At 52.4% G+C, this 22,493-nt stretch overlaps 1 protein-coding gene across 4 annotated transcripts in view; it reads left to right on the top strand.

Moving 5' to 3' along the window:
- MCPH1 (microcephalin 1) overlaps nucleotides 1–22,493 on the top strand; it is a 232,876-nt gene that overhangs the window by 180,659 nt on the left and 29,724 nt on the right. The window contains exon 13 of one of the 4 annotated variants that reach the window (XM_041751943.1): nucleotides 17,668–17,985. The exons of the other annotated variants lie outside the window; for them this stretch is intronic. Within the exon in view, the coding sequence (XP_041607877.1) occupies nucleotides 17,668–17,733 (66 nt within the window). The 3' untranslated portion in view covers nucleotides 17,734–17,985. Of the gene's footprint in view, nucleotides 1–17,667; nucleotides 17,986–22,493 lie in introns of those variants that run through there. 4 annotated transcript variants of the gene reach the window in all.

Below are 22,493 nucleotides of genomic sequence, written 5' to 3'. Positions count from 1 at the left end.
CTCAGTCACGTTGGATTCCAAGTGGACTTTGCTATCGCAAGATCTACTTCTGGTTTAGATTTTGTTTGTTGTTTATTTCGGCTCATGATTTTTTTTTCCTCCTCCCAGCTTTACTGAAGTATGATTTCCATGCAATGAAACGCGCCACTTTCTGTGCACAGTTGGATGACTTTTGGCAAAACCACATACAGTTCTTTGATCACCACGACGCTCAAGATGCAGGACATTATTTGTTTCTCACTGGGTGACTGGTAGACATTTGAGTTGTTTCTAGTTGTGCTTGTCATGAGTCTGATTACGGTTTTTGGCGTGTGTCTGCATCTGGCTGCACATCTCTTGACACTATTTCAGGAGACTAGCAATCTTGGGGGCCTGGTTGGTTCGTTATTGTGTTAGAAGTTCACAGTGATAAGGTTGCAGCCCAGTACCTCTTAATAAGAATGCAAGGAAGCCTTGGTAATTAAGCCAATACTTGTGGAGACCCTATTCACAGAGGCCAGGCATCAAAGGGCCATGGATTAGCAATCCCCAGGAGCGTGCAGCCGGGGACACTTCTCTCTGTGGTCTATGCTGATGATAGAATTTGTGCTGAGTCTGAGCAAGGAGCATCCTCTGACTGATGTGCTGGAGGAGGACCCACTCGAGAAGCCCTCCCAGGGCCAGAGTCCCATGGAGTACAGGCTCTCTTGGGACCGAGGCATCTCTGAACCATTTTGTTTTAAGCTTCCTAAAGTCTGGCCATTTGGGGGAAAACAAAGGTGAAAGAAGGATTTTTCACTCTGCCACGGGAGGATATATTTGGAGACTGAGGCTGAGGAGTCACTCGTGGTAGTGAGGGCGGGCACCCTGGAATCGGGGGTGGCTCTCACTCTGTCCATTGTCCCCAGGAGGCAGCTGGAGTGGCAGTCTTCAGGGCAAATTTATGGTTTGGAGCTGGGGGAAGGTTTGGGCCAACCGTGAAGCTGTCAGTTTATAAAAAAAAAGGTGCTGACCTTTATTAAAAATTCATTTAATGCACTTTGAAAAAAAAAAAGCAAGAAAAAGCAAAAAAAAAAGGTTTCAAAAAGGAAAGATCTGAAAAGAACATTGCATTCACGAGAGCATGGCTTGGAATACAGAGTATGGTTGGAAGGAAGAGTCAGGGGGGCTCTTGGGGGATAGGCTGAGACCCCATCCCTGAGGGGTGTGCTAGGACTGCAGGCCCGGCGCCTTCTGAAGGAGAGTGAGTCTGGCCAGGGTGCAGGGAGGGATGTGCCCTCAGGGCCGGCACTGAATGCTTAGGAGGATATAGACGCCCAGAGCCCGGCAGCTTCCGCGGGCCACCATCAGAGAGTGCCCGGCAGCTTGACGCACTCCGACCTTCCGGGCCTGTCCAGGGCACTTCTGCGTCGTAGGCGGCTCTTGTGCTCACCTTTCCTACTCCTGCCCGCCTCCCTCCAGCGGCCATGGGGCCAGGGCTGTGCTCCACACCACCTGCCGGCACTGTGGGGTGGGGGTGGGGGGGACCAGAGGAGACTCCAATGGGACACTCCACAGAGGTCGTTACCGGGGCTGCTGCTTTTCCAGCATCAGGACAAAAACATGATCAAAAAGGGTAGCCAGGCAGAAATGAGATTAGAAGGTAAAATGGGATCTAGTGAAAATCGGCTTCTGCTTTTACACGTAGACTTTTATTAAATAAACTGATACATGAAAATGAAAGCGTAAGATCATCAAAGTGCCTGGGTGATGTATTTACCAGTAAGGATTTTCCCAGGATGTGTCGGTCCTGTTGTCTCAGGGAAGGCAGGTCGTTTCTACGGTGACAGATGTTAGAGAAATAAAGCGACACAGAATTGAAGTTGTTCTACAGAACCCAGACTTTAATGCACTTGTTAAGCATGTTTTTTCCCCCTTCTTAAAGAACAACTGATACCTGAGTTTATGGGAATCTTTTTCAGCATAAATTGGGACTGTGATAATGAGTAAGGAATATTTATTTATATGTTATACTTCCTCTCTTTCCTCATATTTTATGACTAAGGATATTGACATGAAAACAGGATCTTAGTATCCAGTGAGATCATGGACTGCTAATTTCCCACCAGAAATTCCAGGCTTTGTGACATCAGCGTGTGTCGCTCTGGATGTCACTTGAAGAGCAGGCATCTGGAAATGATGAAATCCTGAACAATAAAGCTTTTGTTTTCAGGAAGATGAGCTGGTGGGGGAGGAAAAAGGAAGCAAACCTTCGCTGCAAACCTACTATGTGCCAGGCGCTGTGATCTTCTGTCTGGGGGGCAACACCTTCCTAGGCTGCGCGAGAGGAACAAATAAAAAGTCCTGTCCATCAGAATACGCGGGGCCTTCTTGCAATGCGGCTGTGCTGTTTGTTACAACCGCGTGAGTTACGTGCACAGCATCAAGGATGTATTACTCTTTAACCCAGCGCATAGGCATGTTGAATGCCTTTGTATCTTAGAGAGGCAAGGATGCAGCAGTTTGTAGCGGATGATTCTGTGCATACCTATGCTTGTTGACGGGACGATAATAAAGAGACGTCTCAGTTCACAAACAGCTCTTCTTACCTTAACATAACCTAAAAGACGTGCTGTAAAAAAGACCCACCGCCCCCACCCATTAGCTCATGCGGTTGCATTTCAAATGCCACCGTCGTTTTTGAAACCATCCTGCCCAAGAAAGTTCTTCACGACAGAACAAGTGCGTGGGGGCCGAGGATCAGAGATGCAGCACAAGTAGGAGTGGGTTCGGCAGAGTCAAAAAGGTACCTTTGCAGAGTTTTTCGATCACATGGGAGCGTGTTGTAACTTCAGGGGAGAAAATGAAGGTTTCAGCGGCACAGGAGTAAGGGTGGCAACTCAAGCAGGAGCAACGGGGGAGGGAGGGTGGAGGGAGCATCTACACGCCCCGTAAATACTCACCAGCCTGTTACTCCCCTTGTGCGCAAAGAGAGCGAGACACGCCGCCGGGTTTATGTTTTCTGAAACGCGCCATAAGCTGATGTGACCAAAGACTGAAGTGGTGGAGGCAGAAAGCAGGGCGGCCTGGGTGGGATGCGGGGAGCCGGGGCCTCGGGCTGCCTGGGTGCTTGCAGGTTCCAGCGACGAGGGCTGGGCCCAGACCGCGGAGCAGCCTTCCCTGCGCGGCCCCTGGGGTGCCCATCTGTACCGGGCGTCATCAGAGGCCGGGACCTGTCGCAGATCCGTGCCTCGGGAGCTCAGGGCAGAAGGGAAGGCTCTGGAGCCCCAGAGCCCGGGGCGCTCCTACCCGTGGCTCCCAGCCTCCCAGGGAGGGACGGGAAGGGCCCCTCCTCAGGCATCTTCTCTGAGAGCCTCCCCTTTCATTCTCTGCATGAACCGAGGACTTTTTCAGACCAAGAAGGTCTTAAAAATCATGCATTCTTAAAAATGTGAACCTCAGAGCGTAGTTTAGCGTTCCCAGAGTCCATCCCCGTCCATTACTGATTGATTCCTGCGGGAATCGCACAGGGCAGGTGTCCCCAAGGTGATGGGGGGACATCACGCCAAGGTGATGTTTGCTTGGCAGCCAAGGGCAGCGGGGCTGTGTGAGGTCACTGTGGGCCCCCCACGCTCGGGCAGCGCAGCCTGGCTCGGCCTCGGACATTCGCGCCCGGGGCCGCCTTGCCCGGGGCCGTGACTGCTGTTCGTCCGCACTTTGTTGTAAGCGTGCTCACTGTCTTCTGGGTTGTGCCCCCACCGACCCCTAGGGATGTTTGCTAAGGTCTCGATCTCGTAGGGGGTGTGTAGACGATCATGCTGAATGACCGACCCCGCCAACAGTTGCTTCCCGCGCTGGCCCATGAAGCCAGTCTCTACCGAGATAACAGACGCTCCCTGTTGAAACCATCCCTCGTGCAGGATGAAGGGTTAGGCTAGCAGGTGTCCCCCCCCACACCCCCCCACACCCCCCACGCCCCCCCCCACCCCCGTCCTCCAGGGTTTCAAGACTCTGAATGTTCTTAAACTCAACAATATTCTAAGGGCCCTTGAAAAACATCTTTGCTGGCTTCTTCCCAACTTCCTTCTCAGTTGGGGAGCAAGGTACAGATATATACCGTATTCCAGGTCCTGTGGCCCTGGAGAAACCCATAATTTTGATGCCACCAGCTGCGGCATTATTGTGACGTTTGAGCGTTGGGTTTTACAGACATGGCATCAGGAGACTCAGAGCCTCTGCACTGCGTTCGAACAGAAGATCGTTCAAACTCTACTCGGGACGGGTTGGTGTGAGCTCCTGATTTTGGTCTGTGGCAACGCCTCTGCTTACCGAAACGCAAAAGAAACAAGAGGGAGGGGACCGTGTGTATGTGTCTTGGTAGCAGCCGGTACGAGGTGTTCACTGTAAAACCCTTTTAACTTTGCCGAACGTTTAAAATTCTTTACAGTAAAATGCCAGGGGGAGCCTATGGGACGGAAGTGGGGAAAACCTCATACGAAGCAAACTAAGGAAGCTGTGTGAACCTCTACAGGAATATCAGGGAATGTGTTTAGAAATTAATAATGTTTTCCCTTTATACATATATTTGATAAAGTACTTTGAGCATCTGGGGGAAGGGAAGTAGTACATTTACATACAAGTCTAACTGCCATCCTGCTCCATGAGATCTTAGTATTTTATTATCATTGCTTCCATTTCTTGTGAGCTTTCCATAAGTAAAACATTGCAGATTTTACACAATATCACAGAGCCGAAGCCCCCTTTATGTCCCTCCCTATCTGACTCCATATTCCCTCCCCCCTCCCCAGAGGCAACAGCAATCTTGAATCTGCCTATTATCACAGAATCTTTGTGGGATTGTTTTGAACACGGAGATTTCAAAATTTCAACATTTTCAAGATTTCTGCGCCCTGGCAATGAGGGGCACGGGTTTGGAGTCAAATGCGGCCACGTGGGAATGCAGACATTAGTGCTTCCTAGACAATGGGTAACATTTTTCTGGGCCTCGGTTTCTCCATCTGTCACGTGGGAATGACAATCCTGCCTTACAGGGTTGGTGTGAGGATGACAGGACACATGTGAAAGCTTTTGGGTGACCCCCGCTGGATGATGAGCCCCTCCAGAGGTGGCGGGTCAAAGTTGTGGATTTTTTTTTTTTAAGATTTTATTTATTCACTCATAAGAGACACAGAGAGGCAGAGACACAGGCAGAGGGAGAAGCAGGCTCCATGTGGGGACCCCGACATGGGACTCGATCCCGGGTCTCCAGGGTCATACCCTGGGCCGAAGGCAGGCGCTCAACCGCTGAGCCACCCAGGGATCCCCTCAAAGTCCTAGATATTTAAAGTCATTTCAAAGGCAGTGGCACGGCTACCGCGTCCTCGAGCAGAATGAGCCTCAGGGTGCCTCTGGGGACATCTCCGGGGGCTGGAGAGGGGAAGGGGCCGTGCCATCCAAGCCGACCTCCACCCGCCCTGTGAGGGGACATCTGCTGCAAAACCACCCCCTTCCTGCTTCTGCTGCTTATGCACGGCAGACTCCGTACCTCGGGCGTAAAAATGTGCTAAAGATGTTCTAAGTCGCATTAAATTTTAATCCACGCACGTAACAGTTTTCCTGCAAGAGTCAGTTTCTCTCGTTTCTCCCTCTAAATCAAAGTCATTCTAAAGTTTAGGCCGAAAAAAAAATAAAATAAAATAAAAATTAAAAATAAAGTTTAGGCCGCACATGTTTATTTTAAAAGAGATCGATAGGCACTTGTTTTTATCCCCCCTTTTTTTCCTTCCAAATAAAAGCATTTTGTTGTAGTCTCCTCAAATTGTGGCCTCAAGGCTGAGGTTCAGACCCTGCATTTCGTGGAGGGGTTTTTGTCCTAGCTCGGGTGCAGAAGAGGTACGAGGCACCCCGAGTGCAGGTTTGGGGATCCTGTCGGCATGCTTTCAGGAGCCCGGGCAGTGCTCTGCAGTCGCGTAGGCCCACTGTAGAGAAGGTCGCCTTTCGGCCCTTTTAGTGACGGGTTTGCTCCTAGGGAGTGTGGACTCCTGTGGTGAGAGCAGAGCTCTGCTGGTTTCTCGTTGCATGAACGTGGCCGTGCGTCCCTAGCTAGCTGGCACCCCACTCAAGCGACAGGCAAACAGAAGCTTCGGAGGAAAACAGGGGCCGTGACCGCCAGTTACCCAGGCAAGTCCGGCTTCGTGCCCCGGTAGGGGGACCACAGCGCTGGCTGCGTCCGCGGCCTCCCTGCTGCAGGCCCAGGGCGCACCTGGCCAGGTGCCTTCTTTGTGTCGGATCCCAGGGGGCGTTTACTGCAAAGGGTTATTGGGTTGAAGGAAACCGCCGAAGCGAGTCCGCGCAGGGCCGTGAGCCAGCCGTAGCGCGTGGCTGGTGTGTGCCGCACAGCTCGACGTGGTGGGGGCCGCAGCTGGTCGCACCCCACTTTCATCGCGGGCCAGCCCGGGGTGGGGTACCATGCACGGGGATCGCCCAAATCTTTCCAGAACACGTGCTTGCAATCCCTTCGTGGCAACTCCTGGGGCACAACCTAGAAACCAGAGCCGTTGCTCGCGTCCAGATTGGAAATGGGGGTGTGTAGCTCCCTGTCGGTCCACATTTGTGGGGGGCCGCTGCCAGGCCAGCGCCCCGGAGAGGCCGTCGGGGGCACCAGGCAGGGCGGTTCCTGTGGAAGAGAAGCGGGACCCGGAGCAGCTCTGGCCACCTGCTGGGTCGGGGCGGTACAGAGCCCAGTGGGCAGAGAGGCAGGGTGGGGGCAGGGGTGGGCCCCTCGGCAGCAGGGTGCCTCACAGGGCCGTCCTAGCTCCCTCTCTTTGGCCGCTCCGGCTCCATCTGAGGCCTTTGGTTAAGAGCAGACTTTTCCTCAATTGCTTTTTGACTTCCGTCTCACCGAAGCCTCCCTGGCAGCCTCAGGACGATAGAATCGTCCAGAACAGCCGAGTGGCGCACAGGCGTGTCGCTGACTGAGCGAGTCTAGACGCCCCGCTTTGCTTTCGGATCCGAAGCCCGTGGTCAGCGAACACAGACGGGCCTGGAGCCGGCAGCCCGAGGAGCCCCCGCCGGGCGCGAGCACAGGCGGGGAGCAGGGGAGGCCCCGGGCCCCGCCGTCCCGGCCCGCTCGGCTGCCGCGTGGGACACCACACCCCGGGCTCTTACCGACACCACACGTGCATGTGTCACGGCGCTGCAGGCGGTGTCCGAGATCCAGGCCCCCGGATCCGGCGTCCGGAAAGGGCCTGCTCTGGCTCACGGCAGCCGTGTGTTCACGCGGCCCCGCGCGGGGAGGGAGGGGGCTCCGTGGCTGGCTGTGAGGGCTTCCGCTTCGTGGCCGTGGCCGCCACCTCGGGGGGACACACAGGTCCGCCGTGTCGCGGGGTGGCCCGGTGCCCTCCATGTCACAAAGGAGACACAGGTTGGCCTCCCAGAGGAGCCCAAGAGAGTCTGATGAAGAATCGAAGCAATAGATGAAAACGGTCATGTGGGCAAATTCTTTTTTTTTTTTTTTAACGAGAGTACGTTTCTGAGGCCTCTATGGCAGGTGATGCCGTGTGTTGGGCGCTCGTGCGTAGAGTGCTGTTTCTTTGTGTGTTGGGGACACTGAGGAGAACGAGCCAGAATGACACCTTCTGTCTCCACGAAAAGGACCCTGGAAGTGGTTGTCGGGATTTTATCGGGCTCACAACTTCCCTCGGCCTCCAGCTGGAGCTGGGCCCCTTACCAGGCCCCTTACCAGGCCCCTCGCCGCTTTAGGTTCACGTCGGCTCACCTGGAAGGTACAGGAGAGGACGTGACGCGGCTCAGCCGGCTCTGGGGGGCCTTACAGGGCGGCCCCCTTGTCCTCGTCCGCGCGGGTTGTCACAGTGGGGACCTTGAGGGTGTTTACGTGCTGAGGAGGGGTCCACCTCCGTTCAGGACGGTCGGCGCCGCTGCTCGTAGTGTCGGAGCCTCGTGTCTGTGCACACGGCAGCCAAGGAGGCCCAGGCGCTGGCGCCAGCTGAGCCGGACCCTTGGGATGGGCAAGGAAGGAAGCCAGGAGCCCGGGGCAGCGTGGGCTGTGCGGGTGCAGAGGAGGGCCCCAGGGGGGCCTCGCCGGAGGCAGGATCGTGGCGTCTGGCATGGTGTTCCCCGCGGCCACCGCAGAGCCTGGGACAGAGTAGACACCAGCTAATCGGAACCGCGACAGCCCGCCCCTACCAGGGCCAACAGCCCACCCTCGGGTGCTGGGATTCACAGCTTCCTAAAGAGGCGGCCCAGCAAGCGGAGAGTGGGAGCCATCGCCGAGAGCGGAACAGCCAAGGCCCCACCGTGAAAACGTAGGAGGACAGAAGGTAAAGCGTGACTGTAGCTCCTAAGCGTTCTCACAACCGCCGAAGCCAAAACCAAACCAAAAAGGTAACTGTGTGAGGTGACAGATGTGTTAACTAGCTTGACGGGGTAGCAAGACATCACGCCGGGCGACCCAAGTGTAGGCAGTTTTCACGTGTTGGTCGTAGCTGGGCAGGATGAAAGGATGCAAGGCCGCGTACAGACCATGTGTAAGATGCGGCCTTGAGCGAGGCTCCCCGGGTCCGTCAGGGCAGCAGAGAGCCCCGGAGTCCTCCAGGCTGGAGGGGAGGAGGGCAGCGACGTGGACCGTGCTTGGGAGCTGCACACCGGTCCTCTCAGCTCCTGCGCGTGGCTCCCCCACTTCCCGTCGCACCCCGACCCAGCGACGGTGACGGTCTCACCTGCTAGAGAACGAGGGGGGCAGCGGTGCAGCCCTGGTCTGGGTGGGGGGGCCGGGGAGCCAGGAGGCCAGGGGGCCGGGGGCCGGGGGCCGTCACCACCGTCGAGAGGGACGGAGTAGGGAAGGGAAGGAACCAGGGCAGGACACGGTGCTTCCTGCTGTCACTGTCCTTTGCCCCCGGCAGACTCTCCAGGTCTAGGAGGAGCATCCTGGGAGTTAGCTCTGGAACGAGAACTGGCCGCTGCGCTCACCGAGCACAGAGCTGACGCCTAGGGTGGACGTGGTGCCACCTGGCCTTGGGGATGCCAGAGGCAAACCCAACCCGCAGCCCACACGGCAGTCGCTGGAACCGCCCGGGCCCAGCCGGGGTTGCACGGGCCGTCTGGGAGCAGTGGCTGCAGGCAGTGCACAGCGGCCCACGGGGGGCGCCCGCGGGTGGGCGGGAGCGCGGGCGACGGGGCTGCTGTCTCGTCCCCAAACTGTTTCTGGCCGCATAGCCGCCAAGGCAGCCCTGCTTTGCTCGGCCTCCGACGCTACTCGATTTCTGAGCTCGCTGCTCTCTTACATGTGCTGTGTTGTCCCTTAGTGGACCCACCACACCAGGCGGGTGCCCACCCTGCGTTCATGCGTGTCTTGGGAGTTTAGAAATGTGAGCAGCAGAGGCAAGGTTCTGAGCCTTCTGGTCTTTCTGCCCTGGCACGTCGCACGTGGCAAAGGCTTGTGCCGCTGAACCAACAGTCACATTCCCCGGTGATCCTCCAGCCAACGTTAGCTCAGCTGCGGGTGCCGACTTGCACCTAAGTCGCCCACAACGGAATGAGGATGTCGTCGGTGCAGACTTTGCAGGAAGGCGGGGAGACCAAAGCTGTCCTCATCGGAGCCTGGGTGCGCACCTCAGAAAGATGGCAGTGGGTCCCCAGGCCAGCCTCGGGGGTCGGGGTCAGGAGGCAAGTGGCGCGGGAGTGAGCCTCTCAGAGTCTCTGTCAGGGGCAGAGCTGGAGGGATGGAGGGGTCAGACCGTAGGGGGCCGAGCAGAAGTCCCCGAAAGCAGAGGCAGAGCTGGGTGTGTAGCCTCCGATCCCGGGGACGCAGGAACGGAGGCCAGCGCCTAACCTTGGGATGCCTGTGGTGTCTCCTTGGAGAGCATCCAGGCCGAGGACGCGGTGGGCCGGCGTGCAAGTGCCCCCAAGACAGATTGCCCTCAAATGTCCGTCCTCGTCCTCCTCCTGAGTGGAAGCAGGGCCCCCTTCCTCACCTGTCGGGAAGGTCTTAGAGAAGGTGATTGATGCGTGTACCCCAGCGATCCCGCCCCTGCTGGTGTCTGCTAACGCAGGCGCACCTGTGTGCACGTGGAAGCGGGGGATCTGCAGGTGGCTTCAGGACAGGAGCCCGAGGGACACAGTCTGGTGTTTTGCTGCACCCCCTAGAGCACGGGCATGCTCCCGGGGTGCGGGTCCTCCTGCTGTTGTAACTGAAGAGGAAAACAGAATGTCTGGAACCTGAAAAGGACTGTCCCGGAGCAGAGATGAGACCAGAGGAGACTCGAACCTCCCAGAAGCCGTCGTTTCCCACTGCCATCACGCCGGATGCGGGTGCCTCTCAGACTTTGGCTTTCCGAAATACAGCGCTCTCCAGTTGGAAGAAAAGGAGTTCTGGCTCTAGCTGGAGCCCCCAAGTAGCACGCGCGCACACGTGTGCTCAGCTGCTGCCTTCTCACACGCACGGACCCCCGTTGCACTGGGGAGCAGCGAGCAAGCAGCGAGAAGATCCTGAGGACTTCGGATTCAAACCCGTATCTTAAAAAGCGTGAAACCCGTTTGGATGGCACTTCTTAGGGCGCATATATGGCTTTTAAAAGTTGTGAGGAAAGTGGACATTTGGAGAGCTCCTGGGAAGTGGGAATATTCCTTTCAACTCAGGCTTGCATGGCCCCAAATAGGAAGGCCTCTTCTAATCTCAGGATCTTGAAAAGAACCCTTGGTCCTTGATGTTGTTACGTGATTACCTAAAGGAATGCCTTCCTCTCCGGCCCGGAAGGATATTTTTAAGAGAATGTTAAACTTGTGACAGGAATTATTGATACCTGTGGAATTTTTTTTTTTCCTTCAAGTGACTCAGGCTTGATTTCAGTCATTACCTAGGAATTAGCCTGGGACTGAGTGACGCCAGTCCCCAAACTGTTTAAAGTAGAGCACGACTTAGCGAAAGAAGGAAAAAACGAGGATGTTCTTTTGTGCATTATTCTTATCGTGATGAATGATTGCTTGTTTTCCTCTCCACTTTAATTAGAATGTTTCTACATTTGCCAAAGAAAATGTTGGAATGGAGACAAAACCCTGAAATTATAGGAACAGGGCTTGATGTAATAGCTTATTTGTAAAGGAAACACAACTTGTTTGGTATTTTATTGAAACAGGAAGTTCAGAACCTCGGCACACACAAATACAACAAATTCTCAGGTGCTAGTTGAGTCATCTGTTGTTGGAAATAGTCTCCTGGTACTTTTCCCCTTGATTTACTTTTTATCTTTTCGGTTTTCTGTTTTTCTTTTTCTTTTTTCTTTTTTTTTTAAGAAATGAGGGTAGATAAGGGTAAGAAGTTACCTAGAGATTCAACTAGAGATTGTGTACATTGAAAAAAAATATATATGTATATATATACACACCAGTTATCAAGATTAACTAAAGCAGAGGGGAAATTCACTCCTTAATACATTTTACATACGTGTGTGTGTGTGGAAATATATATATACATGTGGGTGTGTTTTTTGCAACTAGTCACATATACAATATGAGAAGCCAAAGTGAGACAGTCATTTACACCAAGGCTATAGCTACTTCACAAGTAACCATTAGGGGAATGGGTTTGAAATTAATAAAGATGAAAAGCATGGTGGGTTTGTGTTCTGTTTGCTGCTAAACATTTGATAAAGTAAATGTTTTCACAACAGAAGCTAGATGACAGCTTGATTCCTAGTACAAGCATAGCTCATTTTAGTACACTTTGCAGACAGTACATATATCTTTTCTTTTCTTTTTTTCTTTTCTTTTCTTTCTTTTCTTTTCTTTCCTTTTTGATGAATTAAAGGTTTGCGGCAACTGTGCATCAAACTACTCTATCGGTACCCTTTTTCCAACAGTGTTTGCTCACTTCATGCTTCCATGTCACATTTCGGTGGTTTTTGCAACAATTTTTGCAATAATGAAAAAAGAGTCTTTCAAACTCTTTCATTTTCATTGTGTTTGTTACAGTGATCACGACTCACTGAGAGCTCAGATGTGGCTAGCATTTTTTTTTTTTTTAGCAATAAGTACTTTTTAACTAGTTAAGGTGTGTACATTGTTTTAGACCTAATGCTATCGCACACCGATCTGCCTACACTCTAATATAAACATAGCTTTTATATGTACTGGGAAACCGAAAAGCTCGTCTGACTTGCTTTATCGTGACATTCACTTACTGAGGTGGCCTGGAAGCAAACCCCTGATACATAGGAGGTGTACGTGTGCTAACAACTTACAGAAGTGACTTGAGCTGAACTGCTATGGGACACAGAAGCCTTTAGCTTTGAATTTCCTGTCCTTTTCTGAAGGATTAGACCAAGTGGTCTTTTTTTTTTTTTTTTTATTCATGAGACACAGAGAGAGAGGCAGAGACACAGGCAGAGGGAGAAGCAGGCTCCCTATGGAGACCCTGATGCAGGACTCGATCCCGGGACCCCGGGGTCCCTCCCTGAGCCAAAGGCACACATCTGCTCCACCGCTGAGCCACACAGGCGTCCCTAGGGTAGTCTTAAAATATGCACAAACTGCAGCAGCACCACATCTCAGGAGTTCAGTATTTTGAACACTCACCAGAGCACTAACAGGTCAGGTGCCACTTCTAAGGGAACTTAGTAAGCTGCCAGGAAAGGCCCCAGCTGGGCTGCAGGGCGGGGGGTGGGGTGGGGGGTGGGGAGTGTTTGGGGAATCAGGGTCCCTGCCAGGACCCCCTGTCCTTCTCTCACTTGGGTGACCCTGGTCTGGCAGTCTCACCCCCTGCGGATTTCAGGGTGGCTACCCATGCCCTACCTGTTGGAGGCACACCAGAGAGGTGCTGGGCAACAGCGTGACAGAGGCTCTGAGAAGGGGCCAGGTGCTCACCAAGTGGTATTCCTGCAAGCAGCAGCAGTGCCTCCTCTCTCTTTCTTGTTGTCTACATTAAGACTTTTTTTTTTTTTAAGATAAGTTTTAGGTACAGAGCAAAATTGAGGGGAAGGTACAGAGAATTCCCATATAGGCCTTGCTCCCACACATGCACACCTCCGCCACTACCCCTATTGCCCCACAGAGTGGGAACTTCTCAACGTGGGTGGACCTACACGGACACGTCATCACCTGGAGTCCAGTTTGTAGTGCGCCTCACTGTTTGTGTTGTATGCTCCACGGGTTTGCACCAATGTATCCTGTCCCGTACCCACCATGCGGATCACAGAGGAGTCTCACTGCCCCAAATACCCTCTGGCTCCCCCACCCAACCCCTGGCCACCACTGGTTTCTCACTCTCTCCCTAGCTTTGCCTTTTCCAGACCCACACCGTACGTAACCTTTCAGATTGGCCTCTTTCCCTTGGTAATAATGCATTTAAGGTTCCTGCAAGTGTTTCCATGGCTTGGTAGCCCATCCCTTCGTAGTGCTGATTAGTAGCCATTGTCTGGATGTACCAGCTGTTTGTCCATCCACCTACTGAAGGAATCTTTGTTGCTAGGGTAGTCTTAAAATATGGATAAAGTTGCTGTAAACTTCTGTGTACAGATAAGTCATGTAGATACAAGTTTTTGGGCCCTTTAGGTAAATACCGAGGAGTAGGGTTGCAGGATCATATGATAAGAATATGTTTCATTTTATGAGAAACTGCCAAACTGGGGCTCTGGGGTGGCTCGGGCAGTTGAGCCTCTGACTCCTGATCTCGGCTCAGGTCCTGATCTCAGGGTTGTGGGATCGAGCCCCGGGGCGTCGGGCTCCGAGCTCAGCCAGGAGTGTGCTTCTCTCCCTCTGCCCCTCCCCTGCTTGTGTTCTCTCTCTCTCTCTCCCCCAAATAAATAATAAATCTTTAAAAAAAAAAAATCTTCAAAACCCTGCCAAACTAACCTTCCATTGTGGCTGCAGCATCCTACATCCCCTCCAGCCGTGAAGGAGAGCCCCTGCTGCTCCACACCCTTGCCATCACTCACGTTGCCAGCGTCTGGACTTTGGTTGTCCTAACCAGTGTGCACTGGGACCTCCTTGTTGTCTTGATTTGCATTTCCCTGAGGACATGGGGGGGGGCATCTTTTCATGTGGTTCCCTGGTATCTTCCTTGGTGGGGTGTCCCTCCAAGTCTCTGCTCCACGTTTCGATCGAGGTAGTCCCTCCTCTTGAACGTTACCAACCTGCACCGTAGGCATGTTTATGGGAGCCCAGCTGGTGGACATATGCTTGGGGGTGTGGGCAGCACCGTCGGCGCCCCACAGGCACCTCCCCGGGGCTCAGCTCACGTTGGAGGTGCCTCCGTCGCTTCCCGTGTCACATCTCCAGTTTTTAGACTCACTCGAGACTATACATGGGCCAAGGCCAGAACTTGATGATGGCTCCGTCTTGATAGCTCTTGAGTTAGGTCTTTCCTCGACCGCACTGACCTCACTGCGCCTAACGTCGTTGACACGGCCTGGAGAGCCGCAGCGCGGGCGGACCGCTTCGTCGTTGGGTGCGTTTAGTTGAGTCCACTTAGCCAGCGTCCCGTCCTGAGCATCAGGGCTGGGGCCACGAGCTCCCCCGGGCGTGGACCGTCAGGTGAGGGCCTGAGGAAGGCCCAGCGAGATGGAAGGCGGCCCACGCTACCCGGCACCTCGGCACATTCGAGGGGCACCAGCAGTTTTCACAGGGCTGCTTGTGTTTCTTTGGACGTGGTTTGGGTTGATAAATAGCGCAAGAGCCACACTAGGGTAGACGAGGACGCGCTTGCAGGCCCCACATGCGGGGCTTGCAACGACCCCGCCTCCTCAGTCGCTGCCGCTGCGACAGCCCGCTTGCCCCCATGTGGAGGCGCCTGCATCCAGGGGACCAGCCTCGCGTGAGCCACCGCGCCACCCGGTCGGAGCACGACCCAAGGTGAGCAAGAGGCGGCCCAGCACGCGGGCACCACGGGTCACCCGGGCCCGGCCAGCCCCCCGTTGCCTGCAGCGTCCCGCCGCCTACAGCCCCCCATCACCTGCAGCCCCCCATCACCTGCAGCCCCCCACCACCTGCAGTCCCCCGCCACCTGCAGCCCCCCCATCACCTGCAGTCCCCTGCCGCCTGCAGTCCCCCGCCACCTGCAGCCCCGCTGCCTGCGGCCCCTGTGCCTGTTCCTGCCTCCACTCTGTCGGGCCTCCCGTCACCCTTCCAGACTCACCATCAGAGAACACAGGCCCCAGAGACACGGATGGGGGTGATGCAGGTCCCCATGCTGCATTCTGCCCTCGGGTTTCCAGGGACACCTCTGCCCACAAGAGCGAGTTCAGGCCCCGGGCGAGGCACGGGTCCCTGCACAGACCTGCCCCTGCCCCCCGCCACACCCGGGGCTGCCCGGCAGCCTGAACCCAAGCGGGATGCCAGGCCGCAGCCCCGTGGTCACAGGTCCACTCTGCCTCGGCATCACCCCCAACACACAAAAACACACACCAACACACTCACACAAACACATGCACGTGCACACACTCAACACTCACACCCAAACACACACACGTGCACACCCAACACATTCACACACACCTGCACACATGCCCAACACACACACACCCAAACACACACACGTGCACACCCAGCACATTCACACACACATGTACAGATGCCCAACACATTCACACACCTACACACATGCCCAACACACACTCACACACATGCACACACACACACACGCACACTCACACACCCTTTTCCTAATTCTAAGGGCAGGCTTTTCTGGGATATATTTTTGAGATCTTCCTGGAAAAATTTATTTCATCCTCTTTTATTGTTTTATAGTTCGGTTTTCATATCACCAGCATAAATACTCTAGTGTAAAAAGAAAAAAAGATGATGTAACGTGTCTTCTGCTAGATTCTGGGCTTCTTGAAGGAAAGGTCCATATTTTTGTCCTCAGTTTTTTTAATCCCCTACATCATGCATTGAAGATACTCAATAACATCTTGAGTTAAAATTGAACCTGATTGGAAGGAGGGCACAGGTACTAACTGCTGTACAGATAGAGTGAGGAAGGCCAGTTTCCTTGAGCAAAACATTTGGCAAGACTTAGGAAGGACAGAAGGTGCTCAGGGGCCAGATCGTAGGGGCCCTGAGACCAACCTCAGTTTGTTCGACTTTATCCAGCAGGGCTTGGAGCCAGAGAGGAACGTGGTCTCCAGTTTTGTTGCTGGTTTGCAGGTACATGGGGTTGGATCTAGGAGTCCCAGGGTCGATGGGGCAGCCAGGGCTGGCGAGGGCCGTGAGGTGGGGCGACGAAGCGGTCCCGGGCGCCGTGGGGAGAACCGCAGGCTGGGAGGGAGGGAGGGTAGGGCAGGGGGCGGCGGCCAGCCTGTGCTCGCCGCCTCACAGAGAACCCCGAGTGGGAAGGCTTCCTTGCCCTCGTCCACTTCCTTTCCTTGATACACAGCAAATTCCTGGTCAGCCTTTGTTGTGGGCTGGCTTGGTTTGTCGCTTTCCTTGTTGTTTACAGCCTCCAGGTATTTGTAGACAGATCTTATCTCCTTCCCTCTTAGTCACCTCTTGGCCCAACTCTGCCTCTTTTACCCTTTTAAACTGTGCTTCTGGGTCTGACCTCTTGCCACTTGCTGAGGGATATTTGTTTTGTATTTTTGGATTTCATTCTACTTTGATTATTTTAAGAGACGTGATAAACTAAAAATGGCCTGGCAAGTGTGGTCTTAACGTAGAAAAAAATAAATTATATAGACACAAATAAAATCCGTGTGTGTGTGAGTGGGTGTAGTATGTGAATGTATATACTGAGTGTATTAGTATAGAGTGTGTATGTGAGTACGTCGGTGTCCCAGTTAGTAGGTGTGTGTGTCATGTGTGTCAGTACATGCGTGTGAGTGCTAGTACAGCGTGTGTGTTAGTACTTCATGTGCAAATGTGTGTTAGTACATTGTGCAAGTGTGTGTGCATATACTGTGTCTGAGTATATGCAAGTGTATTAGTACATAGTGTGTGTAAACCCCAGGGCATAGTGTAGGGCGTAGTGAGGGTTTCACTGTTAGTGCATAGTGTATGCATTAGTACACGTGTGAACGTACGTATGTTAGTATGTCGTGTGTGTGAGCACTAGTACCTAGCGTGTGTTAGTACCTGGTGTAGGTATGTTAGTACATCATGTGTGAGCGCCAGAACATAGTGTGTGTGAGTGTGGTAGTACATCGTGTGCGTGTGTTACATCATTGTGTGAGTGCTAGTACCCAGTGTGGCTACTAATGTACTAGTGTGTTAGTACATTGTGTGTGAGCAGGAGTACATAGTGTGAGAGGGTGAATGCTAGTACATCGTGTGGGTGTGTTAGTGCCTCATCGTGTGAGCACTAGTACATATCGTATGTAAGTGTGAGCGCTAGTACATGGTGTGAGAGGGTGTAAGTGCTAGTATCCCGTATGGGTGTGTTTGTACATCAGGTATGTGAGCGCTAGTACATAGTGAGAGTGGGTGTGAGCGCGTGAGCCCCCATCTGCTCTCACCACTGCCCTCCCCAACCATTAGCCTGCAGCCTGCCTTCCTCCGGTCTCTCCAGAACACACTTGTGAGCGTCCCAGGCACCTGACGGTCGGGTCAGGCCTGAGCGTGTGTGCGAACGGGTTTGTTTTCACAGTTCCCTCCTCCGAGGGGCCAGCTCTATTTTGTCTAACTGTTTTCACTTTCCATCCTATTTCTTTTGCATTTTGTCCTCCTCCTCCTCCTGCTCCATGTCCTGCCCCTCTTCTCTAGCGAGCTGTCTGCACGTTGCCCTCTGTTGGAGGATGCCGGTGGAGGACACTTGGGGAGGACACCTAGCGACCTTGCCGCGGCCGCAAACCCACACACGAGCCCCGACTGTAGAAGGAAACCGGTAACTTGGACTTCATAACACCAAGCAGGCTTGTTTTTTGAAAGGCACCACTAGGGCAATGAAGAGGTGCCCCTTCGGTGGGGAGCACCTACCCATTCACGCTGCGGGTATCTGAAAAGGAACCTGTTTCGAAAAAATATAAAGAATCGTCACAACCCAATCTCTGCAAACGGACGAGACGCAAGAATAGCACTTCCCAGAACAAGTTGGGGGCACGGCCAGAAGCACAAGCAGGGAGAGCGGCGTCAGTCGTCAGGGGAACACAAGCATGGCCCGCCGTGAGGTAGGGCCGCGCACACCCTGAGCAAGCCAGTGCCGCCACCGCCACCGAGGTGCCGAGGCCCAGCAGGGACGCAGTGCGTGGAGCTCCTACTTCACTGGCGGGAGTGTGAGGGCCAGGCACTGTGGAGAACTGTTCAGGCGGCTGGTCCTTTCCAGGTGATCCCGCAGATCCTCCCATAGGTATTTACCCAAGAGGAGGGGCAGCACCTTCAGCCAAAAAACCTACTCACCGCTGTTTGTAGCAGCCTTATGCCTCCCTGCAATAGCTGGGAAACCCCACACGCCTACCTGCAGGTGAGCAGACCCCAAGCGAGGTGTCAGCATTTGATAAGACGTGATGGCACCTCGACAGGGACGGCCAGCCCCCAGCCTGCAGCGCAGCCGAACCTCAGATGCACCGCATGCAGCAGGAGAAGTCCGGTCCAAAAGGGCAATGCTGCATTGCTGCCTTTGTGTGGACGTCAGGGCGGCCTCAGTCAGTCCAGGGAAAGTGGCTGTCGGGAGGCCAGGCCCGGCTGTGGGCAGATCAAGAGTGAGCTTTCTGGGGCGGTGGAAACCTCCTAACCTTGAGTGAGCTGGGACTGAATGACGCACATGTTTGTCACAATCCTCCGACTTTGCACCTGTAAACGGGTACCTTTACGGTTTGTAAGTTATACCGCACGAAAGTTGATTTTGAAAGTTAAGCGTAAGAAAACAAGCGCACTCAGGGATGCCCAGGTGGCTCAGTGGTTGAGCGTCTGCCTTCGGCTCAGGTCGTGATCTTGGGGTCCTGGGATCGAGTCCTGCGTCAGGCTCCCTGCTCAGAGGAGAGCCTGCTGCTCCCTCCGCCTCTGCCTGCAGCTCCCCTTGCTTGTGTGCTCCCTCCCTCCCTCCCTCTCTCTCTTTCTCTCTCTCTAATAAATAAATAAAATAAGAAAGAAAAAAAGAAAGAAAGAAAGAAAGAAAGAAGAAAGAAAGAAAGAAAGAAAGAAAGAAAGAAAGAAAGAAAGAAAGAAAGAGGAAAGAAAGAAAGGAAGGAAAGAAAGCAGCATGTTGACCCTGCTGGAAAATGAGACTCTCGGTTGCTTATGTACTTCTGCGAATTTAGCCCAGTGTGTTTCCTCCCTCAGCAATATTTTCAAGGAGGTAGGGAGGGGTTTGGGCGTAGCAGCATTGTCCCCCCCCCCCCATAGATGATTGGACACTACATATTCACAAGGTGACCTTGGACTCAAATCAGTGACGAATAGGCTGTGCTAAGTTATAAGAGATCTAAACTGAGATTCAATCAGTACCTGAGTCTGAAACCATCACTACTCACCCTCTTCCACTTGCTGCACTTTGCAGATATCGTATCTTTACAAACTGAAGGTTTGCGGCAGCCCCACCTGCCCCATGAACATATTTGTCAAGGTGACCTGTGGTCAGCGATCCTTGCTATCACTACAGTAATTATTTTGGAGTGTCACGAACTCATACTTGTGTGGACGGCGAACCTGATAAATAGGTGTGTTCTCATTGCTCCAGCAACCAGCAGTTCTCCTGTCTCTCCCCCCTCCTCGGGCCTCCCTACTCCTTGAGACACAACAGTATTGGAATTAGGCTCATTACTAACCAAGGTAGGAATGATAGAGCTTAGTGAGGAAGGTATGTCAAAAGCTGAGGTAGGCTGACAGCTAAGCCTCTAGTACCACAGTCAGCCCAGCTGTGAATGCAGAGAAGTTCTAGAAGGAAATCAAAAGGGCTTTCCCAGTGAACACATAAATGGTAAGAAAGGGAAGCAGCCTTATCACTGATACAGAGAACGACTCAGTGGTCTGGACAGAGGATCAAATCAGTCACAACATTCCCTTAAGCCAAAGCCTGACCCAGAGCAAGGCCCTAACTCTGTTCGGTTCTAGGACAGCTGGGAGAGGGCAGGAGGCTGTAAGAAACATCTGAAGCAGCAGAGGCTGGTTAGCGGGTTTGAGGGAAGAAGCCTCCTCCACCACGTGAAAGCACAGGTGAAGCAGCAGGGGCTGATGGAGAAGCTGCAGCAGGTCCTCCGGAAGACCCGGCTCAAGAGTTCAGGAAGGTGGAGGCTACACTCAACCCCAGATCTTCAGTGTAGACCCCACAGCCTTCTGTTGGAAGAAGATGCCATCTGGGACTTTCACAGCCGGACAGAAGTCAGAGCCTGGCTTCAAAGCTGCAAAGGACAGGTGCAGACTCTCCTGCGAGGGGCTAACGCAGCTGGGGACTGCAGATGGGAGCCAGGGCCCACCCACCATTCTGAACGTCCAAGGGCCCTTCGGAATGATGCCACATCTACTCTGCCCGTGCCCCATACATGGAACAACACGGCCTGGGTGGCGGGACATCTGTTTACAACGCACTTTGCTGAATATGAAACCCACTGCGGAGATCAAATGCTCAGAGAAAAGGATTTCTTTCAAAATACCGCTGCTCACTGACCATGCACCTGGTCACCCAAGGGCTCTGAGGGAGACGGACGATGAGATTAACGTGGTTTTCATGTCTGCTAATGCAGCATCCATCGTGCAGCCCGTGGATCAAGGAATCATCTCAACTTTCAAGTCTTATGACTAAAGAAATGCATTTTGTACGTCAGTAGGTGTCACAGATGGTGATTCCTCTCATGGATCTGGGCAAAAGATATATGAAAACCGTCCAGAAAAGATTCACCATTCTCGATGCTGTTAAGAACATTTGTGATTCATAGGAAGGGGGTCAGGATACCAATACAAATAGGAATTTGGAAGTAGTGGATTCCAGCCCTCATGGATGACTCTGAGGGTTCAAGACTTCATGGAGGAAATCACTGCCCATGGGGTAGAAGGAACCAGAGAATGAGAATAATCAGAAGTGGATCCTGAAGATGGGACTTGGGACTGCACTGTGTGCTCTCATGATCAAACTTGAACAGATAAGGAGCTGCTTCTTGTGGATGAGCAAAGAAAGTGGTTTCTTGAGATGGAATCTAATTGTGGTGAAGGTGCTGTGAAGACTGTTGAAATGACATCAGAGGATTTAGAGCATTACATAAACTTGGTTAATAATGCAACTCCAGGGTTTGGGAGAATTGACTCCAAATTGAGAGAAGTTCTGTGGGTAAAATGCTATCAAACTGTTCAGTTTGCTTCTTAAATTCCACATAAGAGTGAAGTCATATGGTATTTGTCTTTCTCTAACTGACTTATGTAACTTAGCATTATGCCCTCTAGCTCCATCCATGATGTTGCAAATGACAAGAGTTCACTCTTTCTTTATGGCTGAGTCATAGTCCATTGTAGTAATATTCCAAAAGAGATGAAGGGGATTAAGAGTACTCTAATCACGATGAGCACTGAGTAATAGATGGAATTGTTGAATCACTGACTTCTACACCTGAAACTAATACAGCACTGATGTATGTTACCCATACAGGAACAAAAATAATTAAAAAAAAAATGCTCTCAGACTGCACCATCTGCTCACAGAAATCATTAATGAAAGGAAGAGTTGATCAATGTGCCAGACTTCCTCGTCTTATTTTAAGAAATTGTCACAGCCTGCTGCTACCACCAACCCGATCTATCAGCAATCATCGACAATGAGGCAAGATCATCCACCACCAAAAAAGATTGCAATTTGCTGAAAGCTCACATGATGGTTAGCAGTTTTTAGTAATAAAGTATTTTTAAGTTAAAGTATGTACATTGTTTTCTTAGACATAATTCTATGGCACACTCAGTGGACTATGGCATATATTAACATGACTTTTTTGTGTACTAGGCAAGCAGAAAAAAATCATTTGACTCACTTTATTGAGGTATTTGCTTTATTGTGTGTTCTGGGGCCAAACCAGCAATATCCTGGAGGAATGGCTGTATTCTGAATGTGGGGATTCCATCCTACGGTAGAAAATAGAAGTCTGCTGTGGTATTTGATCTTCATAAAAATAGTTGTGTTTTTTCATAATGTTTGATCTGCATGTCAGTTTTTAAAAATAATGTGGCTACAATATCAAACACTGATAAGATTATGAGCCAGTATTAAGCTAAGATTTTTTTTTTTAAGTTTGAGAACTTTTCCTTTTACTTTTATGTAATGTTTTACTTTTGCGAAGCCCTATGGTACTTGTCTTTTTTGGTTCTCACACCATTTCCAATAGGTAGGAAACAGGCTTCGTTTGAAAGGTGGTCTGGTTGAGGAGCTGGGAAAGGCTGCTCCTTGGACGCCCTCCTCTCGGCTGTCCTCAGCACCTGCTGCCACAGCACCAGGTGGAGTGGCTTCCAGGCGTTGTATCACTTCTGGGCTGTGCCTTCCCAGTGACAACCCTTCTACAAAGGCTGGTGAACACACCCACAGCCAATAGAAAAGTCGAAACTGGACCTTTTGTGTTGGACTCCAGGACCCGAACGATGAACTGAAATAAAACAAAAAAACAGCTTCAAGAAAA

This window comes from Vulpes lagopus, chromosome 4, assembly GCF_018345385.1.
Source record: "Vulpes lagopus strain Blue_001 chromosome 4, ASM1834538v1, whole genome shotgun sequence".
NCBI lineage: Eukaryota > Metazoa > Chordata > Mammalia > Carnivora > Canidae > Vulpes > Vulpes lagopus.
Note: the sequence above shows the minus strand (reverse complement) of the source record. Positions and strands in the feature narration are given on the sequence as shown.